Below are 25970 nucleotides of genomic sequence, written 5' to 3' on the forward strand. Positions count from 1 at the left end.
TTATGTGGCTTAAGGTTAGCCTGCAAATAAGAAAAAAACAAAACATTTCTGCCTCTAAATACTTAGTGCATTATTAGCCGCATATAATAGTTAAAGAAACAACAGTTCTATAGTTTAATGAAGCTTCAAAGTGACGTTTCCGTGCTCTGCTCTTTAATGTAACCTATGCTTTTAACTTGGAACTGTATGGATATTTAGTGTGTTTTATTTATAAGGCTGATAAGACAAAAAATTTGCAGAGCACCACAGTAAATGTATTTTTGTACGGTAATGGAAGCATGCCTTCCTTTGATTCTTTTTCCACTTATTAAATTGTATTTATTTTCCTGTATTTATAAAATCGTGCAATTTTTAAATATGTTCTAAAATAAACTTTGTCTGTGGCTTCAAGTTATTTGTTGCCTGGAGATTTAGAAGGATTTATTTCTGCCAGGGTGAAAGCTATTTCCTCCTCCAAACATAAAGTTGTTTTGTTGTGCTAATGGTTAAGAACCAGAGTTGAGTTGCGCTTTTGTTCATCCATTCCCCAAATGCATCCAGGATTTGATGGAAGACGCAAGCAACCCTGTCAAATCATCTGGAAATAGTGAGCACAAAAAAAGTGTGTTTCTGTGTGGAAGAGACAACATAAACCAACACATGCAAAATTTTTTTTTTTTTTTTAATTTAAAACAGTTGCAACCATCTCATTCACATCCCTTCTCGTGGCAGACAGATTCTCTTCAAACGATGATTAGCGTTTCACGCCGACAATTCGGAACAGTGCAAAACTCATCCAAATTGCAAACATTTCCAGGATACAATAGTTAACCTCAAATGGTGGGGCAGGTCTCGTACAGTAATCTGATCCAATGTGAGAAGCAGAAAAGGGAAGGAGTGTGTAAGAGATTAAAATTAAAAGGCACAGCCAGTTCCACCATAAATTTGCATAGTCGTTCAATGCCTCAGAAATCAGGAGGGTGGGACCTAGCAAAACTGCCACAAGGATGGAAAACAAAGGATATAAACTGGAGATACAGTTTAAGATACAGTTTGCCTTACCGATCTGCAACACAATGGCAGATTCAGATACTTTTAAATACGCCACATCCATAGTTACCACTGCAATGATTGAAGAATGTGCCGCGGCACTTATGGGCCAAACACCACACTCACAGGTGCTGCTGCCATGAAGTGGTACCTGCAATAGAACTCATCCTGCACCAGATGCAACTTTTTCCATGGGGTCACTTGGGCCCCATACACATAATAGTAAGCCATAGTTACAAACCATGGTTTACTGTGAACCAACAGCATGCTGTTACACGCTGCTCAAATACTGCCTGCACTGCGTCTCCCTTTGCAAACAGACCAGTGTTGGCTTAGCATTATTTGCAAACCAGCCCAGTGTTGATGGCTTGATTTCCTCCATATAAACCTCAACAGGGTGGCAAGAACAAACCTTGGTTTCCTCCCATGACTGGAAAGAGAAAAAAATACAAGTAGTGGTTCACACGTCACGCTAAGCCAGCACTGTAATTTGTGAGATGGACACAATCTGAGCAGCGTTTACCAGCATGGGATTTTAACGCAGCTGACATCAGGCACTCGGGGCATGAACACTAATCTTGTCAGTGCATTAAATGCGGAAAAGTTACCATGAAGCAAGTTATCCATGGAATATTTTTTAAAGGAGAGTCCCTGATGTGCAACAGGAATGAAAGGTTCCACTCGCAGGATTGCCCTCCAGAAAAGATAACTCATGGAGATGTAATTTTCATACATGTGTGCACTTGCTGGATCATTTCAACAAACTGCCTCTTATTTGCCAACAAACAGGATGATGCTAATCAAGGAGACATTTAACCCCATTAACAATGGCTTATTCCAGTGTAACATTTGGTACACAGGTCTCATTTATTAGCACCATACTGTTTGTTGGCAAGGAAGAGCAACTCTCCTAGATTGCATATGATTAACATTGACAAGGAACAAATTGGAGGGAAGAGACCAGCTTCCATGTCCAATAAAGATTAAGTTTTGATTCTTTGTCACTTGAGTGTTGCCAAATTGGTGTTCAAAATGTGGACATCAGCCATCAGGTTGACCATGGTGAAAACAAATGGAAAATAATACTTTGGGGTTTCTTCCTCGGTTTACAAATCTACAACAAAAGTCAACCGAATTCTAATCCAAGTAAATTATCATCCTCTTTCTCTTAAAAGACAACAACTAACTTTGCAGAAGAATTTGAAATGCGAAGCAGTCTTTTTATCAAACTTAATAGAAAGTGGAAGCAAAGAGGTCCTTATTCCTATTGTATGGCTCCGTACAGGATCCAATGGGGCTTTTTCATACACAAAGGGTCTTCTTGTACTGCTCACATTCATTTCAATGCCGCTCTTGCAGGGAAACATCCCAGCGGATTGCACCTTTTTAGGGAGGGGATAAAATCAATGATGCGATGGAGTAGTGAAAAAAATGCTGTGCTTGCCAACTGCACACAGGAGGAAGAGCTGCTAGGGACCCCATTTAGCAGAGAAGACAACTAAGGTGACATCCAAACCATATATTTAATGCCCCCCATTTATACCACTTTAACAGTCACAGCAAGCTATGGTTTTCCCAGTAGTGATGTATGGAAGTGAAAGCTAGACTATAAAGAAGGCTGATCGCCGAAGAATTGATGCTTTTGAATTATGGTGCTGGAGGAGACTCTTGAGAGTCCCATGGACTGCAAGAAGATCAAACCTATCCATTCTTAAGGAAATCAGCCCTGAGTGCTCACTGGAAGGACAGATCCTGAAGCTGAGGCTCCAATACTTTGGCCACCTCATGAGAAGAGAAGACTCCCTGGAAAAGACCCTGATGTTGTGAAAGATGGAGGGCACAAGGAGAAGGGGACGACAGAGGGCGAGATGGTTGGATAGTGTTCGCGAAGCTACCAGCATGAGTTTGACCAAACTGCGGGAGGCAGTGGAAGACAGAAGTGCCTGGCGTGCTCTGGTCCAGGGGGTCACAAAGAGTCAGACACGACTAAACGACTAAACAACAACAACAGTCACAGCTTCTTCATGACTTCTCCTGTAGTTTGTTAAGGGTGCTGAGAGTTGTTTTGAGTCCCTTCGCAGAGACACAGTTGACAACACACAACAGCTTCCAGCTTTCTTTGGGTGGGGGGTCATGAACGTTAAAGTGGTACAAAAGAGTATAGCATGAGTATAGCCAAATTCTCTAAATTTCCCAGAGGGTGAAAAAAAGCCCCATTGTTTATATTTAGCTGGGAGTCTTTAGGCTTTAATCCCAGATTTAAGGCAAGTGCCCTCAGCTGTCCATCACTAATAACCATGTACTTGCCATGCTGAACGAACTGCCCTTTCATCCTAGCTCAAATGCCAATGGACTGAGAAGGAGGTGCTTTTACAACCAAAGTCTTGCCTTCATCCTCCAGAGTCATGCATGTACCTATTTCATTGTCAGCACTCCCCACTTTAGTAATTACACAGCAATAAGCTAAATTGGGTTGGCCCACAACCTTTATGTGCACAGCCCCAGATGTAAAATGAAGGAACCATCCACCGAAATCCTCTCTCTGCAAGCTCTGTTAAATGAATTTAAGCTGTGAACCGCCCTGTGATCTTCGAATGAAGGGTGGTACACAAATTTAATAATAATAATCTGTGCTTTTGATCCCATTTCATTTCAATAGGGCTCATGAGGAAGACCTGGTAGGTTGCATCCAGATTTATCTGCATCCAAGATTCAAATTCCACCAAGATATACAAGCCTATTTACTGACCCCAAACATAGCCTGTGTGAGGGAGAAGTTGAGGACTTGGAGGAAAACGCAGCTCCCCTCTCAAACCCCACCCCCATATCTCAACTACCATTGAATGCTGTTCTGTCAAGTTTTTCTACCCTGCTGTTTTAAATTGTCTCGTGCACATGCACACAAATATGTGTGGAGCTTTGTGCTAAAGAACATTCCAGAAGGAGAAGCAGGGAGCAAATGTCTGATAGTAAAGAGCCAGATAATACCTTAAGCACCAATGCCCGAGCTTCTGGGCCAGGGGTCAGCAAACTTTTTCAGCAGGGGGCCGGTCCACTGTCCCTCAGACCTTGTGGGGGGCCGGACTATATTTTGAAGGTGGGAAAATGAATGAATTCCTATGCCCCACAAATAACCCAGAGATGCATTTTAAATAAAAGGACACATTCCACTCATGTAAAAACACGCTGATTCCCGGACCGTCTGCGGGCCGCATTGAGAAGGCGATTGGGCCGCATCTGGCCCCTGGGCCTTAGTTTGCCTACCCATGTTCTCGGCTGTTGTTCTTTGGGTTTGGAAACTGTGCTTTGCATGCATTCATCTCTCACTCTCGTATATAAATATTCACAGAGAGAGAGAGAGAGCTATTTTAGATCAGAGTCTCTATACAGGCAGATAGCTTAACAAGTTTGCTTCTGGGAAATTGGCTCCCAGATTCAAGAAGGAACGCACTGAGAGTTCCCATTATTTACACTTAGATACAGGATGCTGGCATAGCAGATCTCGCCTGCTTTGAACTAGCCCTTATACGTCCACAAGGTGGAGGAAAGACCTTTGCTGAATTTTCACAGGCACAGGAGACCTTGTTTAAATAAGCACAACGTGACAAATCCAGACTCTGCAGAAATCATCAGAATTAGACAAATATTCCCCCAGTGACACATTCTAAGGTAACAGCAAATAGCAGCAGATCAGCCGGCAAATTTTGTGGTACATTCATAGTGACTTGAGAAGCTGTAATTGAAGGTAGCCTGGGACTAGGCTGCGAGACAGATCAGCATTCTAACATGCCTGTAGCAGTGCTGTAAATGAAGCAAAGTGGTGATGGTAGAATAGGCCCCAAGATATAGGCTTTGGATTCACCACTCGCAGTTTTGTTGGGCTCGAAAGCCTCTTTCTGCCTTTTGTGGCTGCTGATTTGTAGAATCTAACCTGAGATACAAGGTCTTAAGCTGCATCACTAGTGCCTAAAATGATGCTGGCTCCAAGCATAAATAGCCACAACACCGACCTTTCCATAAAGAAACTCTGTGTATGTGCATGTATACACACACGCGCACACAACACACACACACACACTGTAATGTCTCCTGAACTTCTGCGCAAGTAGTATGTCATTTACTGAAGATTTATACTTGATACAGGTTTGTCTGCTGTTTTCTATGGTAACAGCTGCATTTGCTTGACCCAAATCAGCAGGCACCACTTTATTTGCCATTGCAAATTCCCTAACAATCCAGTAGTTCAACAAAGGCAAAAAAGTAATAAAAAAGAACTTACCAGGCCCATGAGTTCACACAATGAATTGAAACAAACAAACAAACAAAAATACACACACACTCCTTTTACACTTGCAAAGCCATAAAATAGTACAGTGAAAATAGTGTGAAACTGAAAAGAAGACATTGGAGGCAGTGGGGAGGTTTTTTAGAAAGGGATACTTGGCTCCTTTGCAAACTGCTGACAAGTCAATATGATGGTTTTAAACTGGAAAAAAAAAATCAATCCATCAGCAGGCTATTTCATGGGAAGAAATTTTAAATAATTAAACAAGCTATGCCAGAAGAACAGGGCTGTCTGCATATTTGCTAGACACAGTTCCTCTAGGGAGCATCATTGCCAGGGAAGGTTATATATTTTAGCTTCTCCATAAAGGGTCCCTATCTTTAAAATATTTTGTGGGAAATACTAGAGCGGCATAAAGATGGAAGGAAAATCAAAGCAGACTGACTTCGGGTCCAGTACATTTTACAACCCTGATGGGGTCTTCTTCTGTGGTAAAGGATTCCCAACCGATCCACAAACATTTGCATGTCCTCACCATGTGACTCTCCCCCATCCTGTCGTCCTAGCAACTCTACTTCCTTTGGTTGCCGGGGCAGGGGAAGAAGGTGGGGCAAGAGCTAGTCACAAGGTGAGCCCTTGTAAACCTTACGAAGCAGGATGGGAATACTTGTCATGGGGACCCATGGAGTGGATTCCCTTTACAGTATATGCAAAAGCATGAATAACCGAGGAGGAAGAACAGCCAAGCTGCAGTTTGCTGATCCACAGCCCTACATGAACCCTGAGGACTACACACAGCTTTTGCATGTGTGAGCATTTATCTCACAATGGGAGAAGCAGACACACGCACAGACACAAATGTGCATACCGATCCACTGAAATGGGTGAAATGAGCACTTTCTTATAAAGCGAGTTCTCAAACCATCAGCAATTGCTAGGTCAAGGCATAGAAATGGAAGGTATGTTTTGAAGCCACCCAAAGCACCGTTTTTTTAAAACAAAAAAATGAACACCCAGATTTTTTTTGTTTGTTTGGCCAAACTGCAAGCTCCCTTGGCTGCAGTTATTAAGCTTGATTTCACAGGCTGACATCTGCAACATATTCCGGGCCGTTCCATCCTGGGATAACACAGTGCTATTCAAAAAAGGAAAAGGGAAAAAGGAAATCTAACCATGGAGATACAGCAGAGATCACAACTAAGCCACATTTTCAGGCTGGCAAACAGATCTTCCACCAAACATTCCCTTCAGGGTGGTGGTAAACTCCCCAGTCAAAGGCAGTGGCTTGGCTACCATCACTGATTCCGTAACAGTTGAGGGTCGAAACTGACTTGCGAGGTAAGAAGGTGGGTGTTTCAGAGTTTGAGAGCAGTCTCGTGTTCTCCAGTTGCAATCTCGGCTAGTGATCAGAACAGCCTTAAGGTCGCCACAAAGTGTATACATTTTTTTTTCAAAATCCTAGAACACGCTGTGACCCAACAGAAATTCCTCCACTACAGTGTTAAGAAGGCATCAAATGACTGATCCTGATTTTAAGCTATAAATAGTACCCAAATCTTTTCCTTTTTGCTCCTTTTGGCAGTCCAAAGGCTTTGCTTGTTTGAAACGACTTTTTGGCAGAATAAAAAGGCTTATGGCTTCTTAAGGCCAAGGGGCGTTTACTAAGGCCTAACTCGGTATTCTGCGGTAAAAGTAAATATACCCCAACTCCCTGGGTGGTCGCTCAGAGGCACAGACTTTGAGGTCATTGTAGATCACCCACCTGAAACAAAGAGATGGGAGAAAAAAGAAAAAGGCAATGAGTGTATTGAGAAATCAGGCTTAATGCCCAATCCTGGGGGGCTCCACGTAGGTCAGAATCCTACCCTTATCCAGCATCCTTTTGTCTGGATTGTTAGCCTTGAGAGTTCTCAAACAGCAAAGGAATTTACTGCCCAATCTGGATACCTCTTGGTCTTTTTAATATCATTTGCTGAAAATCTTAGGATTCTTTTTCTGCTGTAAACTGGAGGTTGCAGGCTGCATCCAGGGATCTGCTGGCACATGCTGTATTTCATAGACAGGATTAAAGCCAATAAGCATGGGCCCAACATCAATGCAGGTGAATCTTGCCAGAAAGGACAGAATGTGAGGGGGAATAGTAGAGCGTAGGAGACAAGAGCATGATTGGATTGAGGCAGGTGGAAAGGAGGAGAAAGAGATCAGGTAGATCCAGCAATGCAAACTTGGAAGCCTGCCCTAGTCCTTTCAGTGGAATTTGCTTCCACGACAAAGTGGTTAAGACCAAAGTGCCAAGCTCACTTTGAGCTTTGTTCAATCCTGGTAGTTTTACTAATTTTCTATTATCTAACAGTTCCACCTACTCACCTTCCCTCCTTTTTGAGATGACAAACATAATGGCCACTCATTGTAGATGTTCCCATGTGACTGATGAACCCAAAAAGTTCATATCCTGTGCAAGGAAAATACCAAATATGAGAAGCAGGGATGTGAAGAGATGTCCTTAGTAAGCCAAGTCCAGCAGTCGCATCTTCCAAGCATCATGTTAGTTATCCATTCGTTCACTCATATTTTGAACCTTCCCCTCCCTCAGGGAATTCAGGGGGACATACTATGCTTGTCTGTTTCGCCCCCCCCCACCCAAGAAATCCATTTTTAAATGAAACAGACATCTGGAAAATAGCACGGAATATGCATGTAGATAGTCTCTCATGTTCTTCGCTTAATGTAAACACACACCCGGAAGTGAAAACCGGGCATGGTCTCTCTGTCCCCTCTACACCCCATGCTTGTGCAGAGAAACAAACTGAAATGTAATGGGGCTGGCGTAGCAACTGTTATATGAGATTATCTACCATGTGTTTTGATACTTTGTCGTGCGCAAAGAGGAGCCATATCACAATCTCAGCCACACTTAACCTTCCCTGGATTATAGATGTCTGCTGGGATTAATGGTATTTTGAATTAATGAGAAATTGTTCAAATGTTTGATATTATATTTTATTGCTTGTTTTTTTGAATATATTTTAAACTGATAGAACCTGCAACATTGGCGTTATCACCACTGCGCTCCAACCAAATGATTATAACGATGCCCCAAAATACACTTTCATATTCCGATTATTCACATGGCCCCGCAAAAACCTCGTGAGAAACAGAGCCAAGCACTATTTGCTACTTCCAGGCTTTCTAAGGTGACTGTGGTCTACTTCTTTCTGCTCAGTACTCTTCAGCTGCTGTCCAACAGCTCCATCCTGTGGCTGGTTTTAGATTTCCCCCCCTGCAAGGATCACTGCGACCATCAAGGTAAAAAACGAAGCAGATTATCTTTTGTTACAGGCAGATATAAAAACGAGGAGAAAACGTGAGTCTAAATGTGTCCAAGCAGCACAGAGAAATGTCTGCCCCCTCTGGGCATCTGTATCAAAAGCTGCTTCAAATCAATAGTCCACACAGCTTGCACTATCTAGTCTAACTAGGGCTATGGGATCTTAAAACAAAGGCGGCCTTGCCACCAGAGTCATTTTAATGAGAGTTGCCAGGGGCTAAACCTAAGGACTGCTGCACACCAAAGAGTTGTTTCGCACATTACACAGTAACAAGCCCAGGTTTGCCATCAAACATACATTCAACAGGGGGCCTGCAGTGAATCCTGGCTCCTTAATGAGTGCATCGATACAACGAATACTGTACTTTTGCAGGTGTGCTTATGAAAATGTTTCTTCCCGTTCCCTTTTTGCATCAGGAAGAGGTCTGTAGAAATCAAAAGCCAACTTGCTGATTTAGGGTTTTTAGTTTGCCATAATTAGAATTCTTAAAAAAGACTAAATATGACTTGTCTGCATTTTTTTGGTCTTACTCAGGCAGCACAAAATAACCCCATTTGTCGAATAAAATAGACAAATGAACCTATCCTTCCTTGCTGACCTTTACAAGGTTGGACAAAACTTAGCTGTTCTGACAGGCATTTCAGGGTATCTTGAGAGGGTTTGGGGTTTTAATACTGCTACTGTTGATCTTTAGCCATTTAGTTCGTGTTGGCACTTTCAGTGAATTGATTTTGGTATTTGTCATTTTAAGACTGACTGATAATTGTGCATTTTGTACATGGTTGTATATCACCATTTCCGTTGATAGTGGAGAAGCGATTCATAATTGTAGCAAATACATTTGGGGAAAGGGAACAAGATATGAACAACCAAAGCAAAGTGTCTATGGGAAACTTACGCCCAGAGCCGTCTTTGATCCTGGGTCCTTCTGGATCAGATTCTGCAAGGATGTTGGCATTCACATGGTTCTCTAGGTCCATGGTTTCAGAAGTCGTTTCGTTCTCCTCCTCTGGCTCTGGGTGACTGAAGATCCAGTCTAATGCATGCTCCAGGTTATTATTCTGCCAACCAATAGGAAGATAAAATAGCCAACAGCTATCAGCATCAGTACAACCATTGTGGCTTGGGTGCCTTTTCCCAAAAATAAAAAATCTGTTCCTGCATTGTTCCCTTTGTATGGGAAACACAAACAAAAGGTGGAGGGACAAAACCTGCTGCAAATGGAAATATTCCCACTGCAGCAGAGAGGCTTCTTCTTCTTAACATGTCTGAAGCTCACTGAGTTGATTTAAGCACCATGGACAGTGACAGCCTCAACAGAGTCTCCTTCAGTTCAGCAGAGCAGCTGTATTAGGCTGTCCAATGTGGTTGCCATAATCCTGTATTTGCTCCTATGTCATATTTAACTTCCACCCACATAGTCTGGACAGATTGTGTTGGTCTGGTACCAAACTAAGGATACCCTCCCCTAGCTGGACAAGTAATCCTCTATCTTAACTAACGGGAAGAGCAAGTGTTACAAATATTATGATGCCAGGAAGGGCAACAAATGAATGGAGCCTTCAGGCTGCTGCTGCAGCAGTAATAAAAAATGCAAGCTAACTTAATTCAGCATCAGCTTTTGCAAGCTACAGTCTACTTTATCCATGTCATTTATCTAATTATGTCAGCTCACGCCCATCAATCTCAGGCCCAAATAACTTTGTCCTTACGATTCTATAAGCCTCTTATTCAGTTCACTGTTACTGAAACTGCACATTTCTGAATTTTCCACTCCAGCTCTTTCCCATCCTCACCAGGTGAGAATGCCTTTTGCATCAACCTGCTGGCTAGTGTACTAACTTTTAGCATGAGTTCCAGGGAACCCGGAGACTGGGGCTCCTCAGTGAGGAGTCGCCACAAGATGAGCATCTCTGAAAGCATCCGTTGCAACAAAGAATGACAGGGTACCAGGTTGAGGAAGGCTGTGCTATAGAAACAATAAATAGGCACCTCAAACAGAGAAGTTCTGAGTATTGGTCAAAGAGTTGCCTTCTCTTTAAAAGTCTCAAGCCAGTCCTCCTAAAGCTGCTTCCCAACCCTCAATAAGCTATTGGCAAAGAAGATTTTGCAGCCAAGATTTTCCCCTGACCAGTACCTATGAACACGATGCCGCCTAAACTTAATTCCCCAAAGGAAAAGGAGCGCAAGGTCTTCCTTTGTCAAATGTCCTGCTGCCACTGCTAATGGCAGCAAAAGGGCTTATTCTGCTTTGGATAATGACATTAATTTACCATACCAGCTTTTGAAAGTAATATTTGATGAGGAAGTGTAGGACGTCTGCATCTGTGCTAAAAATAGACCCCAAATAATTTGCCGGACGACTCACTGTTGCCCGTAGCGCATGGAAAGCTATATTCCGCTGAAAGCCCATAGAGGTAATGATGGCAACCATTTCTTCTGGGGGCTGGTTATCCAGCCCAACAACTGCTGCTCCACCTGCCCCAGGAAAAGTGGCTCCTCCGTAACCAGGGATGGCTAAGGGCTCTGCAAAATCTGGAACATAAGCGGCAAATATTTAAATCTATGCAAACAAATTGAGTGCCTATTCCTAAACCAGGAGAAGCTGAGTTCCAGTCACCAGACAGCAACAACAAGAGAGGGTTGTTCCTTTTATGCCTTGCTTGTGGGCTCCATGGGGAGGAAGCAGAAACTTTGAACTAGGTGGATGTTTGGGTCTGATCAAGCAGGTCTCCACTTATGTTCATACAGATGTATTTGCAAGGCAGGAAGCAAATGACTAGATACCCGCAAAGTCCATCCCACACCCATGATTCTGCAATGATAGGCTAATCTAGGATGGAACAGTGAAGGAAGCTGGTGAAGCTGTCTGTGGATTGCTTCCAATTTAAAGGAATACAAAACAACAAACCCCTGTGTTGCACACTTAACACAACAAACAATATCAGTGAATACAAACACGAAGACCAGTATACTAGATAGCACTGCAATTCTGTGTGAAGTTTATATATACAAGTTTATATATACAAGTGAATACAGACACGAAGACCAGTATACTAAATAACACTGCAATTCTGTGTGAAGTTTATATAGTTTTCATGTACACAGGTCATTGTTTCATATTTGAATTCTTTCGCAGTTGTGCTGAAGAAGATTCCAGCGAAACAGTCAGATTATCCGGGATCACTGTCCTCCGTTGTTATTCACTTACTACTTCGGCACCATGAACGCCTAAAAAAGTTTTACCGCTTAGCCCACAGGATAGTATCTATTACTTTGTTTCAACTATAGACTTATTATACTTCTACAGACTTTCAAAGTTTGACAGACATGTGTTCATTTGATTTCAAATATATTAGAGAATTTACAAGTGTACACATTTTGTTTTTGTTGTACTGAATCATGTATATCATGCAATAAGAATTGCAGTGCTAGCCAATTAAAAGGAAGCATAGAGAGCACAGAACTGTCCTAGCGGGCATGGCGATGTCTATTGCAGACATATGCGCACCCAATCAGATTACAGACCTGGTTCTTCCATGTGGGCAATGATCCAGTTGAAAGCCACCTCAGCACCCATGTTGCCTGTATAGTAGACAGCCTTACGGCATGCTTCCAGTGGAAAACCCATCTCAGCTAGCTGCATCACTGAGGATTCATCAATATCTGGAGCTGAGAGAGAGAGAGAGAGAGGACATTCCCAATGTGAGAAGCTGTCAAACAAAACAAGAGCAAAGCAAAACACCATCCTACCCCATCAATGGACAGGGCTTTGTGTTTCAACTGTGGCACAAAATGTGCAGTTTTCATAGAATTGAGAACCTGCAATTTGCTGCCCATTTCTAAATCTTTCTGGCCCTCATAATTATAATAAAAAGGTTGAGGCAGCTTCTGTTGGAAACTCCAACTATCCAGTACAAAGAGAAAGACGGTTAACTTTACAGCTCTATATCCCTTCCCATGGGTGCCACCATCCTTACTCTCACCTCTAATATTAATCACTCATCTTTTTTTCCATTTCTGAGCCCTGTCCTGTTTTTGAGGTTTCCAAATGCTGAAAATGCCTTTTAATTCTCACACACTTTGCATGCTTAGCAGATCTGCTCTCCTGTTAATTTATTCAAATTGTAACGTTCAGGCTTTAAAAAAAATATATTGTCCAGAACACACAACCCTAGCATTAGTGTGCATGGAATGTCACATTCAATTTTATTCTTGCTAAGACCAGCAGACAACTGAACATCTGTGCAACTTTTACAATGATCTTGCATTTACATAGGCTCAGTTTCGCTCTAAAGAATAAAAAAGCATAAATCACTCAGAGTAATAGGGACACGCACTACTGAGATGCAAGCACATAAATGGTTATGAGAGCCTACAAAGAAGAAGATGAAGAAGAAGAGGAGTTTGGATTTGATATCCCGCCTTTCACTCCCCTTCAGGAGTCTCAAAGCGGCTAACATTCTCCTTTCCCTTCCTCCCCCACAACAAACACTCTGTGAGGTGAGTGGGGCTGAGAGACTTCAAAGAAGTGTGACTGGCCCAAGGTCACCCAGCAGCTGCATGTGGAGGAGCAGAGACACGAACTCGGTTCCCCAGATTATGAGACTACCGCTCTTAACCACTACACCACAGTTGAGGCATTTGCTATTCCCTATGCTGAGACAAAGGAACATTTCAGAGGGTTAGCAACGCTAGCTTCCCAGTTATTCTGTACCACAGCTACTCCAAATTTTAAGGTTTACTCACATACAGCCTCAGCAACAGATTTGCAACTAAGGTTTGGCAAAAGGGTGAGCTGAAGGCATTAGCTTCAGTCAATTTAAGCTCAGACAGGATTGCCAATGTTATAGTTCATCATCCACAGGAATCTGCAATTCCATTGTGGGGTGTATGTGTGTAAGGCAGAATGCAAAGTGAGGGCAACTTTCAATAGTCTTGGAACCATAATCTATTGCACAGCTGGAAGCAGACATTTCTTAGGACACTCTGGCCCTTAGCACTAAAAGCCAGCCACTTGAGCAAATTGGCATAGGGAATACAGAATGAAGACCATAATATTAGCTTCAGGTGAGCCATTAACTGTCATGCAAACAGCCCCAATATTCCAGGTGCAACAGCAGTGCTCTGTCTACTAGACAGCTAAGGCTGGAAGTCTTCAATTTAATGCAGAGTGGGGGACCTCTAGTCCAGAGAACCTTCCCATCTCACTTGTGGGCCTCTCCCCCATTGACCCTGGCCACTTCCTCAGTCCCACAATGCTTTTCGCAACCCTTTGGTGTTAGGTTTAATGTTTTATATTTCTACTTGCTGGGTTATTTTGGCATTGGGCATCCCGGTTGTTGTGTGCTCTTCCCCAGAGAGGCTCACCAGGCATGTTCCTTGTGGTTATTTTCACACAATGTAAAGTTTTTTTAAAAAAATTCTCAGGACTTTTTTAAAAACCCTGCAATATTTATGTTTTGAATCACTGCTTGAATAATGTTATTGGGCAGGCTATATAAAATACCAAAAATCAACAACAAAAATTAAAACAATCAATTATGCAATTCTCCCACCACCATATTCAGGCACATTCCAAGGTGATTTGATTCAATTCAATGGGGATTTGTTAAAAAGCTAAATCTGCTCCTCTTTATTCCCATCTGACAAACTGGGCCCTGGGGTCAGAAGATGTTCGTCTGCAGAAAAAGAAAATATGTCTCTCAATGGCCAAATGGAATCTCCAGTACCCTCTGAATACTAGGAAGCCAAAACAAACGAGGGAGAGCTGTTGTCATCATGCCCTATTTTGTAGGCTTTCCAAAAGTATTTGGCTGGCTACTGTTGGAAGCAAAAGACTGTTTCATGGGTTCGAGCCAACAAGGCTATTCCAATGGCAATACATAAATCTGATGCTCCGTCCAATGTTGGAGCAAAGAATTATGCCAAAGAAAATTAGTATTCCCAAGCCTTAAACCAATTGTGAAGGAGTAAAGATGAAGATGATTCCAACGCAGGAGAGCAGTCCCTGATGTCTCCCTGGTACTTTTCACGTCTTCCACCAAATAATCAAGCAAACATTAAGAATAGGTTGGAAGACATTCAAAACAATGGCACAATTAAAAACCCAAAGAGAAGAGCTTCCATGCATCTCTCTACAGACAGAGCACACCCTGTGCAAATAAGTTCACTAAAACAGCCTTAAAAATAAAATAAAAGCCAACATAATGAAATGAAATACATACGCTCCATGAAATGGTTCGTCATGCCATCTGAAAGTGAAGAAGGCAAAGTGAGGGAGTGTGCATTGGGATGGCGAGAGAGAGGAAGCTGGCCAGTTCTGCGCTGGGTGCAAACACTAGATCCCATCACTGCTATAGAGTCAAGGCCTTGTTCGGACATTAGATGTGCTTGTTTCCATAGGACTAGGGCTTCAGATCTGATCATGGGGATCTGTGCCATTGGCCTAACCAATTATGCTCAGCCTACCTTCCCCTGCTTCTTTGCATAGATGTGTGCACACACCAGCAGGCTGCCCACATCTATGCATCTCCTCTAAATCAGGTCCTCAATCTTCTATGTACTTTGTGGCCCACCAGAACTACCCCAATGCCTATGCTTGAGTAGGCTTCCTTGATCATGAGCTCCCCATTCTCCATTGATTGCTCCTCATATTACTTCCAGATTGGGTCTTCGGAGCTCAGTCTCAATTCCTGCCTGCACACCGCGCAAAATTTTGTCAAGGAATGGAATCCCACTTACTAAACCAGGAAACAGGCCTCAATTCTATAACTGGCTACTTCTCTCACACCCATAAGCCCAGCGCCCAATGGCTGCGGTGCAAAGGATGTGCCATGGAGATGTTGGAGCTTGTCGTCCCAGAAGAAGTCCCATGTGAACAGGTAGGGAGCAAAAGTGACAAAGGAACAGAAAAGAAGTTCAACTAACAGTTGTGGTGGAGAATGGTGGGGGAGTAGAGATCCTCGTGGTAGCAGGCAGTACCTTTGGGGTCATCAGGAATGATAATGGGCGGAGAGATATCTGGGAGCTCCTCTTCTCCTGGTTGGAGGCCTGTGGCACGGAGGTGGCTGATGTCCAGAAGATCTGGCATGTCTATGGAAACATCTGCAAACACAGCAGGGCAAATAAGCCTATAGACACACAGCTAATACATTACAGGAACATGGGGGGGGGGGAGGCTCAGTTAATTTCATTGTACACAGGTTGTACATTGACAATAAAGTTATTATTAAAGCACGCTCCCATACTCAGTTCCCCAAACCCAGTGCTTTAGTCCTAAACCAAAAAAAAAGTAGGGACTGTTTCTCCATAACAATGGTTTCTGTGCTCTCAGGAAATCCCTTGAAACCTTACAGGAGAACCCAGGACAACTGGGTGGTGGGGGATGAGTGTTCAGACCCTTGGGCTCTCACTTGTGGGGTGCCTCAGGGTTCTGTCCTCTCCCCCATGCTTTTTAATATCTATATGAAGCCGCTGGGAGAGATCATCAGGGGGTTTGGACTGGGTGTTCATCAGTATGCAGATGACACGCAGCTCTACCTCTCCTTTAAATCAGAACCAGTGAAGGCGGTGAAGGTCCTGTGTGAGTGTCTGGAGGCGGTTGGAGGATGGATGGCGGCAAACAGATTGAGGTTGAATCCTGACAAGACAGAAGTACTGTTTCTGGGGGACAGGAGGCGGGCAGGTGTGGGGGATTCCCTGGTCCTGAATGGGGTAACCGTGCCCCTGAAGGACCAGGTGCGCAGCCTGGGAGTCATTTTGGACTCACAGCTGTCCATGGAGGCACAGGTTAAATCCGTGTCCAGGGCAGCTGTGTACCAGCTCCATCTAGTACGTAGGTTGAGACCCTATCTGCCCGCGGACTGCCTCGCCAGAGTGGTGCATGCTCTGGTTATCTCCCGCTTGGACTACTGCAATGCGCTCTACGTGGGGCTACCTTTGAAGGTGACCCGGAAACTACAACTAATCCAGAATGCAGCAGCCAGACTGGTGACTGGGAACAGCCGCCGAGACCATATAACACCGGTCTTGAAAGACCTACATTGGCTCCCAGTACGTTTCCGAGCACAATTCAAAGTGTTGGTGCTGACCTTTAAAGCCCTAAACGGCCTCGGTCCAGTATACCTGAAGGAGCGTCTCCACCTCCATCGTTCTACCCGGACACTGAGGTCCAGCACCGAGGGCCTTCTGGCGGTTCCCTCACGGCGAGAAGCCAAGTTACAGGGAACCAGGCAGAGGGCCTTCTCGGTAGTGGCGCCCTCCCTGTGGAACGCCCTCCCACCAGATGTCAAAGAGAACAACAACTACCAGACTTTTAGAAGACATCTGAAGGCAGCCCTGTTTAGGGAAGCTTTTAATGTTTGATGTATCATAGTATTTTAATATTCTTTTGGAAGCCGCCCAGAGTGGCTGGGGAAACCCAGCCAGATGGGCGGGGTATAAATAATAAATTATTATTATTATTATTATTATTATAACTGAATATAGAACAGAATATTCAGAGCACATACCAAGCTTCTTAGGTATCCAATCCAAGCCAAATGTGAACTTCTTTATCTGTACTACCAGGTACTCGGGAAATGAAGCAAAGCGAGAGGTTCTGGAAACAAAAGCAATTTCATGTGAATGAAGCTGAGCCGTAGGAATGCAAAACCAAAAGAGTGCTGCACTCAAAAACAGATTCACGCTGGAAGAATGGAAGGAGACTGAAGGATCCGTATTGGGACCAGTGACTTTTAATTTGTTCAAAAGCAATCTGGAGTCTGGTCTGATCCAGGAGGAATCCTTTTATGTACTCAATACGTAGCTGGGAGCGGGGATTTGGAGGCAATGGGGAGCAAGGAAAAGCCAGTCCCCACAAACACAGATACAAAGATTCCTGAATTTAATCCTATTTTTATTTGTATTCCCAAGCCATTCAGGAGGCTGCGATTGAAGCTTCTTAAGGACATCTTTCTCTCTCCTAACATGCATACCCATGTATAGGACAAATTGCAGACTCACTTAACTCCAGCAGACTTGGCTTGAAGGGCACTGCTCCAGAAGTCCTCTACGTTATCTGGTTCTGAAAAGGCCTGCAAACAGGCACTAAAAGGGATTTTGGCACGTACAAGCTCTGGCAGGGGCCTCCTTGCAGTTTCAGCTTCTCTCCTCTTCAATTCGTAAGCAATCAGTTCATCTAACCAGGAACACAAGCAATAACAGAGGACCACTGCGTGTGGAGAATGGACAACCTTATATGAAGCACTGAGATAATAAATACTGCATTCTCACATGCAGCCTCCTTCAAGTTTCTTCCCTCACTAACCATAAGCATGGTTTGTTATTTTGATATCTAGGATTTACAGTTAAGGTTGAAGTTGGTTAGGAAGACATAGTAAGCTGCCTCATACCAAGTCCACACAGATCAGTTTTGTCTACACAGATTGGCAGTAACCCTCTTGGTTCCAGGTAGGTGTCTTTCCCAGCCTTACCTGAAGAAGCTAGAGATGAGTTATGACCTTTTCCCAGAGGTCAGTCAGTGTGGACAATTCTGAGCTGGATAGACCAATAGTCTGACACAAGACAAGGATATTTCCTGTGTCACCATTCCCCCATGATGCAATATACAGAACAAAGGGGAACGTTGGGTGCACTCAACTGCCACTTTGAACAGGTCAGCAGTGTTGCCCAACAGGCCTGGCTAGTGCCATGCCTGAAAATAATCCTCTAACACTCTGGGATTCCATCTCAGCTAACACAGAAGAGGTTCCCTCAAAGCGCAAATTTCCACTGATCGTCATGAAGTATTCCACTTAATCCATCTGGTCTCAGAGGTTCAGGATATTTTAAAGGACAGCATTTCAGGTATTTTGCATTACAGTAAAACTAAGGATTGTATCACACATGTATGTGTGTACATCACTTGACTAGAGGCTGGGTGCATGAACTGGTTTCTCTCTCCCCCCCCTCTCTCAGACACACACACACACACACATACACACACAATCTGAGGTAGTGGCAGGAGAAAGGGAAAGTTTTGTTTGCGTAGTTAAATCTACCCTGTTTCCCCAAAAGTGAGACATCCCCCAAAAATAAGACCTACTTCCAGTTTTTCCTCTCACTATAATATAAGGCATCCCCCGAAAATAAGACCTCCCTGATAAAAAGGCCTCCCCCAAACATAAGGCCTCCCCAGAATATGTGTACTGTATTCTTCTTCATGGAAAAATAAGACATCCCCTGAAAATAAGACCTAGCGCATCTTTGGGAGCAAAAACTGATATAAGACACTGTCTTTTTTTCGGGGAAAACAGGGTGGTTAAATCTGTAAGGGCTCATTCACACATGCAAGCTATTGTGATGCTGAAATAACATGGATGCATGAATAAACTGAGCAGAACCCAGAAGTTTCTTCTGAAGGACGCAAAAACCAACACATGCAAAGTAGCCTAATTCCCGCCTAACCTTTGTTCACTGCAGCTTCCATTGCTACAGGCAACTGCATGAGATAGTCCACCCTCTCGGTATATCGGACTTTCCTGGACTGGCAGCACTGTGTACGTTCCTCCACCAAGAACCGGAAGACATCGGTCGGGTTTTCTGAACCAATGGGGTTCCTCTGAAGGGAGAAAACAGGTCAGACCTCTTGGACAATCATGACAGCGCAAGAATAACCAGGCCACATGCGGAGATCCAAAGTACATCTCCTTGTTGTCCTAGTTTCTCAGCTGGGGTGATGCTGACAAGAAGCTAAGGAGAGCCTGCTTAATCAGGGCAAAGGCCTATCTAGTCCAGCATCCTGTTCTCACTGTGGCCAACCAGATGTCTGTGGGAATCTAGGGAGCAGAACATGAGCACAAGAGCACTCGCCCCTCCCGTGGTTTCAAGCAACTCGTATTCAGAAGTGTTGCTGATATTAGGAAGGAGCCACACTGAAGCTGTTCCCATACTCTCATAGTAACATAAGAAGAGTAGTTTAGTTTTAACACTCGAAGCACTAAGACATTAAGAGTCCAAACTGACATACTACCTCTTCAGCGTGAAATTTCAACAGCCATATTGAAAACTTGCAATTGTCATGACTGATACCGATTACATTTTAGGGGATGTTTTATGTCTCAAAAGCATCACACAGAGTACAAGACAGGCAGAAATTTAAATTTCTCACACTCCAAAAGGAAGAAATGATAAGAAGAGCCTGCTGGATCAAGGCCAATGGCCCAACTAGTTCAGCATCGCAAGTTAATCCTGATCATTAATTTTAACAGGTCTACTCTGAGTAGGGGACGCGGGTGGCACTGTGGGTTAAACCACAGAGCTTAGGACTTGCCGATCAGAAGGTTGGCGGTTCGAATCCCCAAGACGGGGTGAGCTCCCGTTGCTCAGTCCCTGCTCCTGCCAACCTAACAGTTCGAAAGCACAAAGTGCAAGTAGATAAATAGGTACCGTTCTGGTGGGAAGGTAAACGCGTTTCCGTGCACTGCTCTGGTTTGCCAGAAGCGGCTTAGTCATGCTGGCGACATGACCCGGAAGCTGTACGCCGGCTCCCTCGGCCAATAAAGCGAGATGAGCGCCACAATCCCAGAGTCAGTCACGACTGGACCTAATGGTCAGGGGTCCCTTTGCCTTTGCCTTTGCCTTTGCCTACTCTGAGTAGGACTCGCATTGACTACAACCCCTACTTTGCAATCAAGTAGTACCAACACAACTGGGTGGTGGGAAATAATCTTTTATTTCTGCACTACAATGCTCTATGTGCACAACTGTGAAAGTTTTTCTGGCCTTGTCGTCAGTGTCCAAGAAAAAAAGCTTTCAGTAAGTATTTATCTCCCATGTCAATACTTAAGAGACTCATGAATTGATTTTTATTAATTTACTTCATGGAACTCCTCAAGATAAAATATGATAAGGCACTACATATCCATTCACTCAATTGATTTATCTGAAAGGAAATGTCCCGATTTCGCTGAATTAGTTGCTGGAAATAGGCTCTGCTAACCCAGCAATTAATTATTATTATTATTATTATTATTATTATTATTATTTTGTAAAGAGCAAAGAATCATCTCCCTTTCCTCCGTTGTCTTCCCTACTGCTGTGGCTCAACATGGGACCTGGTGGTGAAGTCCGCATAATAAATCTAGCAGCAGCAGCAGCAGCAGCAAGATTTCCTGTGTAAGCTCCTTGGGGCAAAGACACATCTTATTTTGCTGATGTAAATCTACAAAGGTGCCATGTACACCTCTGGTACCACACCAATCGATCAATCATTTTACACCAAAACTACTATACTGTACAGTAGGAAGCGGGTGGCGCTGTGGGTTAAACCACAGAGAGCCTAGGACTTGCCGATCAGAAGGTTGGCGGTTCTAATCCCTGTGACGGGGTGAGCTCCCGTTGCTCGGTCCCTGCTTCTGCCAACCTAGCAGTTCAAAAGCATATCAAAGTGCAAGTAGATAAATAGGTACCGCTCCAGCGGGAAGGTAAATGGTGTTTCCGTGCGCTGCTCTGGTTCGCCATGCTGGCCACATGACGTGGAAGCTGTACGCCGGCTCCCTTGGCCAATAAAGCGAGATAAGCGCCACAACCCCAGAGTCGGTCACGACTGGACCTAATGGTCAGGGGTCAATTTACCCTTTACCTTACTATACTGTACAAGACTAACATACCATTTTTGTCTGATACAAGCAAAGAAAAGACAAGTAGTGGCTAACCCTTGCTCACCTCTATGAGATGTATAAGGTGCAGAAGAAACTCCTGTGCATCTTGCTGCCGATTGGAGGAGAATTCCGGGTGCCCTTTGCTTACAAAAGCTTTGAACATGCGAGGAGAGATGCCATTGTGCTGAGGCTAAAAAAAACAGAACAAAATATGCCATGACGCTTTGTAATTAATGCTTTGGTGCATGTGACAAAAACGGCGTTTGTACCACTGTTATGATCCTCCTTCCCATCTTTCTCAGTATCAAGTTACCCAAAGAGCTATTCCCATTGGGAGAGGAACAGATTTAATTATTACCCCAATGGTACACATGGGAAGTTTAGGGATGAACTGGTGCAATTCACAACACCGCTTGATAATGTATGCATGTTCTACGTGAGGTGGGAGGTGGCAACAAGTCTTCAGGCACCCCCACAACCCCAGAAAAAGACGAAATGTCATGCATGTGTGACTCCAAATGTACATAATGACATCACATAATTTGAAATATAGTAGGATTATTTTTTTTAGTTTAGTTATGGTTGTTTTAGGTAACACTCCTCCTGCCCATCTACTAAATGGACAGAGACCAGCATGCACCAACACACCTTACAGGGATTGTCTTTACATTTCCCCACATCTATGGAATGATTTCAAGGAGGTGAAGGGAGATACTGGGAATGCTGAAAACTATTTTGGGCAATACGCATATGGCCTCCACTGCCCTGCAGACAGAAGGAATGTCAGAACAAAACTCCAGCTACCTTGTATGCTGCTTAGTTCTGTGTCAGAAAGCTTTAGAAAAAATAATATAAAATTAAAAAATCAAACCTGCCAGGCAACAGGCGCCATAGGTCAATGCTGCCTTCACGCAATGCAAGTAGGGCAGCATTATTTATCTATTTCATTTCATTTCCCATGAGGCATCTCAAAGCCATTGACAATATAAACACATATAGCAAATATATTTAAAAACACATTTAAAAAATGATTATAAATATAAAAATTGGAATGGAACATACATAAAAATCAATCCAAAACCCAAGGCAAGGTAACAGCCAGGATAAAGATTTCAGAAGGCTTGTTGAAAGAGGGACGTATCAAGATTCAAGGGTTTTTAGGTAAGCCAGCATGGTCAGTGATTGGAGATGGTGGGAGCTGTAGCCCTTGTATTCCGGAAAGCACATGGGTAAGGGGAAGAAGGAATGCAGATGCACGAACTGCTGGGCCAGGAGAACTGGAAAACTGGGCAATGCAATGTTGGACGCATTCACACTATGGGCTGAAACTGATTTAATAGCCATCCCTTCTTGTGAAGCCTGTAGTTTTGGTTGCATGAGAGAAGGATAAGAACACGTGAAGAACTCTGGCAGATCAGATCAAGGGTCCATCTGGTTAGGGCATGAAAGCTATTGCTCTTCTGCCATGTTTGCTCTTGGTATTGAAAGACATGGAAGATGCTGGCTGCGGTTTATGAGAGGTGTAATCCAACATCTTGAGGGCACCATGTTTGCTACCCTTGAACACCCGCCTCCTTGTACCACCCTCCCCCAAATCTCCTGTTTATTATTTACTTTGGTAAAGCATCCTCTATGGAATTTCCTCCTCCCGCCAAGCTAATCTGCTGCAGTGCACAGGCAGATTTTAAAGTGTGTGTGTGTATATGTATGTGTGTGTGTGTGTGTGTGTGTGTGTGAGAGAGAGAGAGAGAGAGAAAGAGAGAAAGAGAGAAAGAGAAAGAGCACGCGCGCGCACACACACACTGAGAGCAAACAAGAGAGAAAATTCTGGCAACGCTTTCCCCATCAACAGTTGCAAAACCGTTTAGCTAAAAATAAGCTGGGTCAGATCACTCAATCTCTCACATGAATGCTTTGGGCAGGAGGCGCCCAATGACGTCATCCAACGATGGATGGATTCCAAAGATGCAAGAAATTAAAATATACAGCAGCTCTCTATGAAGTGTGTTAACAGGCACCATGTAATGTGCCATGGTATCGGTGTGAAAAACAAGGTAGATATATCCGAGTAAATCTGATGGACCATTTTTACACTAAACTTGGCATTGCCTGTCAGAAATAAGAGTGTGAGGAAGAAAATGTAAAATTAATCATTGCTATGACGCTTCTGTTTCGACTGCATTGCCTCTCATGATGGCAGTGCATTAATATGAACTAAGGCTGAAATGTGCTCCTTTGCTAAATAGGTTTTGAACTTACGTTTTTCATGGGGCGGGGGAGGGGGCAGACAAACAGGTAGTTCCACTGAGATGGTCAGAGAAAGCAGTTTGCCCAATATCCAATATGTTATTCTGGATTCACACATAATCATGATTTTGTACAGGTAGCCCGAAAGATTGGGGCAGAGGGGGGCAGTAACATGGAGAACAAGGAAACCATCCTTCAATTGCAACACGGAGAATTGGATGGTGAAGCTTTGCAAAACATCAGCAACGGGATTTGCATTTGTCTTGTTTTGTTTCTGTAGGTTATATAGGCAGAAAACTCTTTGGCTGCACTGAGTTTGGGCACCCCAGCCCACATTGGTTAGGAGGCTCCGCTGATGCCTCTCATCCAGTCCTCCGCCCATGTCCAAGTCAAAGCACCCTTTACTCCACCGATCACATAGAGGCTCAACACTTTCCTCATCAATAATAAATAATAATAATAAAATTTTATTTATATCCCGCCCTCCCCAGCCGAAGCCGGGCTCAGAGCGGCTAACAACAGTAAAATAATACAGCATTCTAAAATCAATTCATTATAAAATCAGTTCAAATCAAATTAATGGCAACCATTAGGCTAGAGTTCTGTGAGGATTACCAAAGGAGGGGGTCAGGCTGTGCCTTGGCCAAAGGCCTGGTGGAACAGCTCTGTCTTGCAAGCCCTGCGGAAAGATGTCAAGTCCCGCAGGCCCTAGTTTCTTGTGACAGAATGTTCCACGAGATTGGAGCCACAGCCGAAAAAGCCCTGGCTCTGGTTGAGGCCAGCCTAACCTCCCTGTGGCCCAGGACCTCCAAGATGTTTTTGTTTGAAGACCGTAAGGTCCTCCGTGGGACATACCAGGAGAGACGGTCCCGTAGGTATGAGGGTCCTAGGCCATATAGGGCTTTAAAGGTTAAAACCAGCACCCTAAACCTGATCCTGTACTCCACCGGGAGCCAGTGCAGCTGGAATAGCACCGGGTGAATGTGATCTCGCAGCGAGGACCCCATAAGGAGTCTTGCTGCGGCATTCTGCACCCGCTGGAGTTTCTGAGTCAGTCTCAAGGGCAGCCCCACGTAGAGCGAGTTACAATAATCCAGTCTGGAGGTGACCATCGCGTGGATCACAGTGGCTAGGTCAGGGCGAGAGAGGTAAGGAGCCAACTGCTTAGCTTGGCGGAGATGAAAAAATGCCGCCTTTGTTATAGCTGCAATCTGCGCCTCTTCATCGACGCAGCAACTCCACCAAATAGCATGACCCTTGGGAAAAGGCTACTGTAAACATGATGCTGATTCAACACGGGAGTGGCAAGAGTGGTTTTACTCTGCCACAAAACCCCGCTCTTGGCCTAAATTCAACGACACAATTGTTGTGAAGGTAAAACGGAATTCCATGCATGTTACTCCAGAGTTACTATCCAGAGGATAGGCAGGATACAAAAGTGGGAAGCAAAGAGGCATGCATGCCCAGAACTTCTCTCTAGTGCTGAAAGACAGGGCAGCTGTGGTTTCTGCTATTCCCCCGGCCTCAGCCATTGGCTGCAGGGGTGAGCAAAACAAGAATTCTGCTCTTGCCATAAGGCAATAATAGGGGGTGGATGAAGAGTAGTAAAAGAAAACCCACTGAGAAAGGTCACCACTACTGGCTCCCATCCTGGCTTGAGCCAGTCGTACACATGTTCTACTATGCACCGGGTTCAGATTTTGGAACACCACTAAAAACAACCGAGAAGCAAGATCTGCAGCGGTACATCAAAACATTTCATATGTTGGCAGAGGCAACGCAGCCACCTCATCACAGACCAGGAGCTAAAATGCATAGGCTCTCCCTAGAACTAATTTGCACTCAGGTAGTCATGTGAATAAGCTCCAATTCTCCCCATCTTCTTTAGGGACTCTATAAACTGAGGACTGCTATTAAAGAATTGTTAGCTAATCGATAAACCAACCACGTTTAAAGAAATTTTCGTTTTAGCAAAGCCTCCATACAGCTGCCTTTCTACAGATCCTGAGGGGTGCAATAGCTTAGACTTTAATAAAGAAAAGCTGCCACTATCATTTAGAAAGGAAATGCCATCTTTGGGACCATCTTGCTGCTAAACAAATATACAGTGGTACCTCAGGTTACAGACGCTTCAGGTTACATACTCCGCTAACCCAGAAATAGTGCTTCAGGTTAAGAATTTTGCTTCAGGATGAGAACAGAAATCTTGCTCCAGCGGCGCGGCAGCAGCAGGAGGCCCCATTAACTAAAGTGCTGCTTCAGGTTAAGAACAGTTTCAGGTTAAGAACGGACCTCCGGAACGAATTAAGTACTTAACGCGAGGTACCACTGTAGCCCTAATTAGCAACTTGGATGGGTGACCACTAAGAACCCAATTCAGGGAAAGATGTATTTTTAATAAGAATAAGAATAAGAATAATAGGTACAGGAGGTGAG

The 25970-nt window shown here is 43.9% G+C and overlaps 1 protein-coding gene and 1 long non-coding RNA gene across 3 annotated transcripts in view; one reads left to right on the plus strand and one right to left on the minus strand.

The window, feature by feature from the left end:
• Positions 1-551: 551 nt before the first annotated feature.
• Positions 552-6304, plus strand: LOC308478529. Its single transcript, XR_013987106.1, has 2 exons — positions 552-1685; positions 1730-6304. It is a non-coding gene; the product is annotated as an uncharacterized lncRNA (long non-coding RNA).
• Positions 5317-25970, minus strand: part of USP13 (ubiquitin specific peptidase 13) — a 55011-nt gene continuing 34357 nt past the window's right edge. Inside the window, exons 10-20 of one of the 2 annotated variants that reach the window (XM_081007909.1) lie at positions 21352-21477; positions 19093-19246; positions 17650-17824; positions 17157-17245; positions 15628-15750; positions 14871-14897; positions 12172-12315; positions 11012-11178; positions 9542-9704; positions 7682-7766; positions 5317-7076 (exon numbers count right to left, since the gene is read on the minus strand). In XM_081007909.1, the coding sequence (XP_080864035.1) occupies positions 6983-7076; positions 7682-7766; positions 9542-9704; positions 11012-11178; positions 12172-12315; positions 14871-14897; positions 15628-15750; positions 17157-17245; positions 17650-17824; positions 19093-19246; positions 21352-21477 (1347 nt within the window). In that variant the 3' untranslated portion in view covers positions 5317-6982. The remainder of the gene's footprint in view (positions 7077-7681; positions 7767-9541; positions 9705-11011; positions 11179-12171; positions 12316-14870; positions 14898-15627; positions 15751-17156; positions 17246-17649; positions 17825-19092; positions 19247-21351; positions 21478-25970) is intronic. The other variant, XM_081007910.1, reaches the window with a different exon arrangement.

The sequence above is a fragment of the Podarcis pityusensis genome, assembly GCF_964106645.2.
Source record: "Podarcis pityusensis genome assembly, chromosome: 5".
In the NCBI taxonomy this organism is placed as follows: domain Eukaryota; kingdom Metazoa; phylum Chordata; class Lepidosauria; order Squamata; family Lacertidae; genus Podarcis; species Podarcis pityusensis.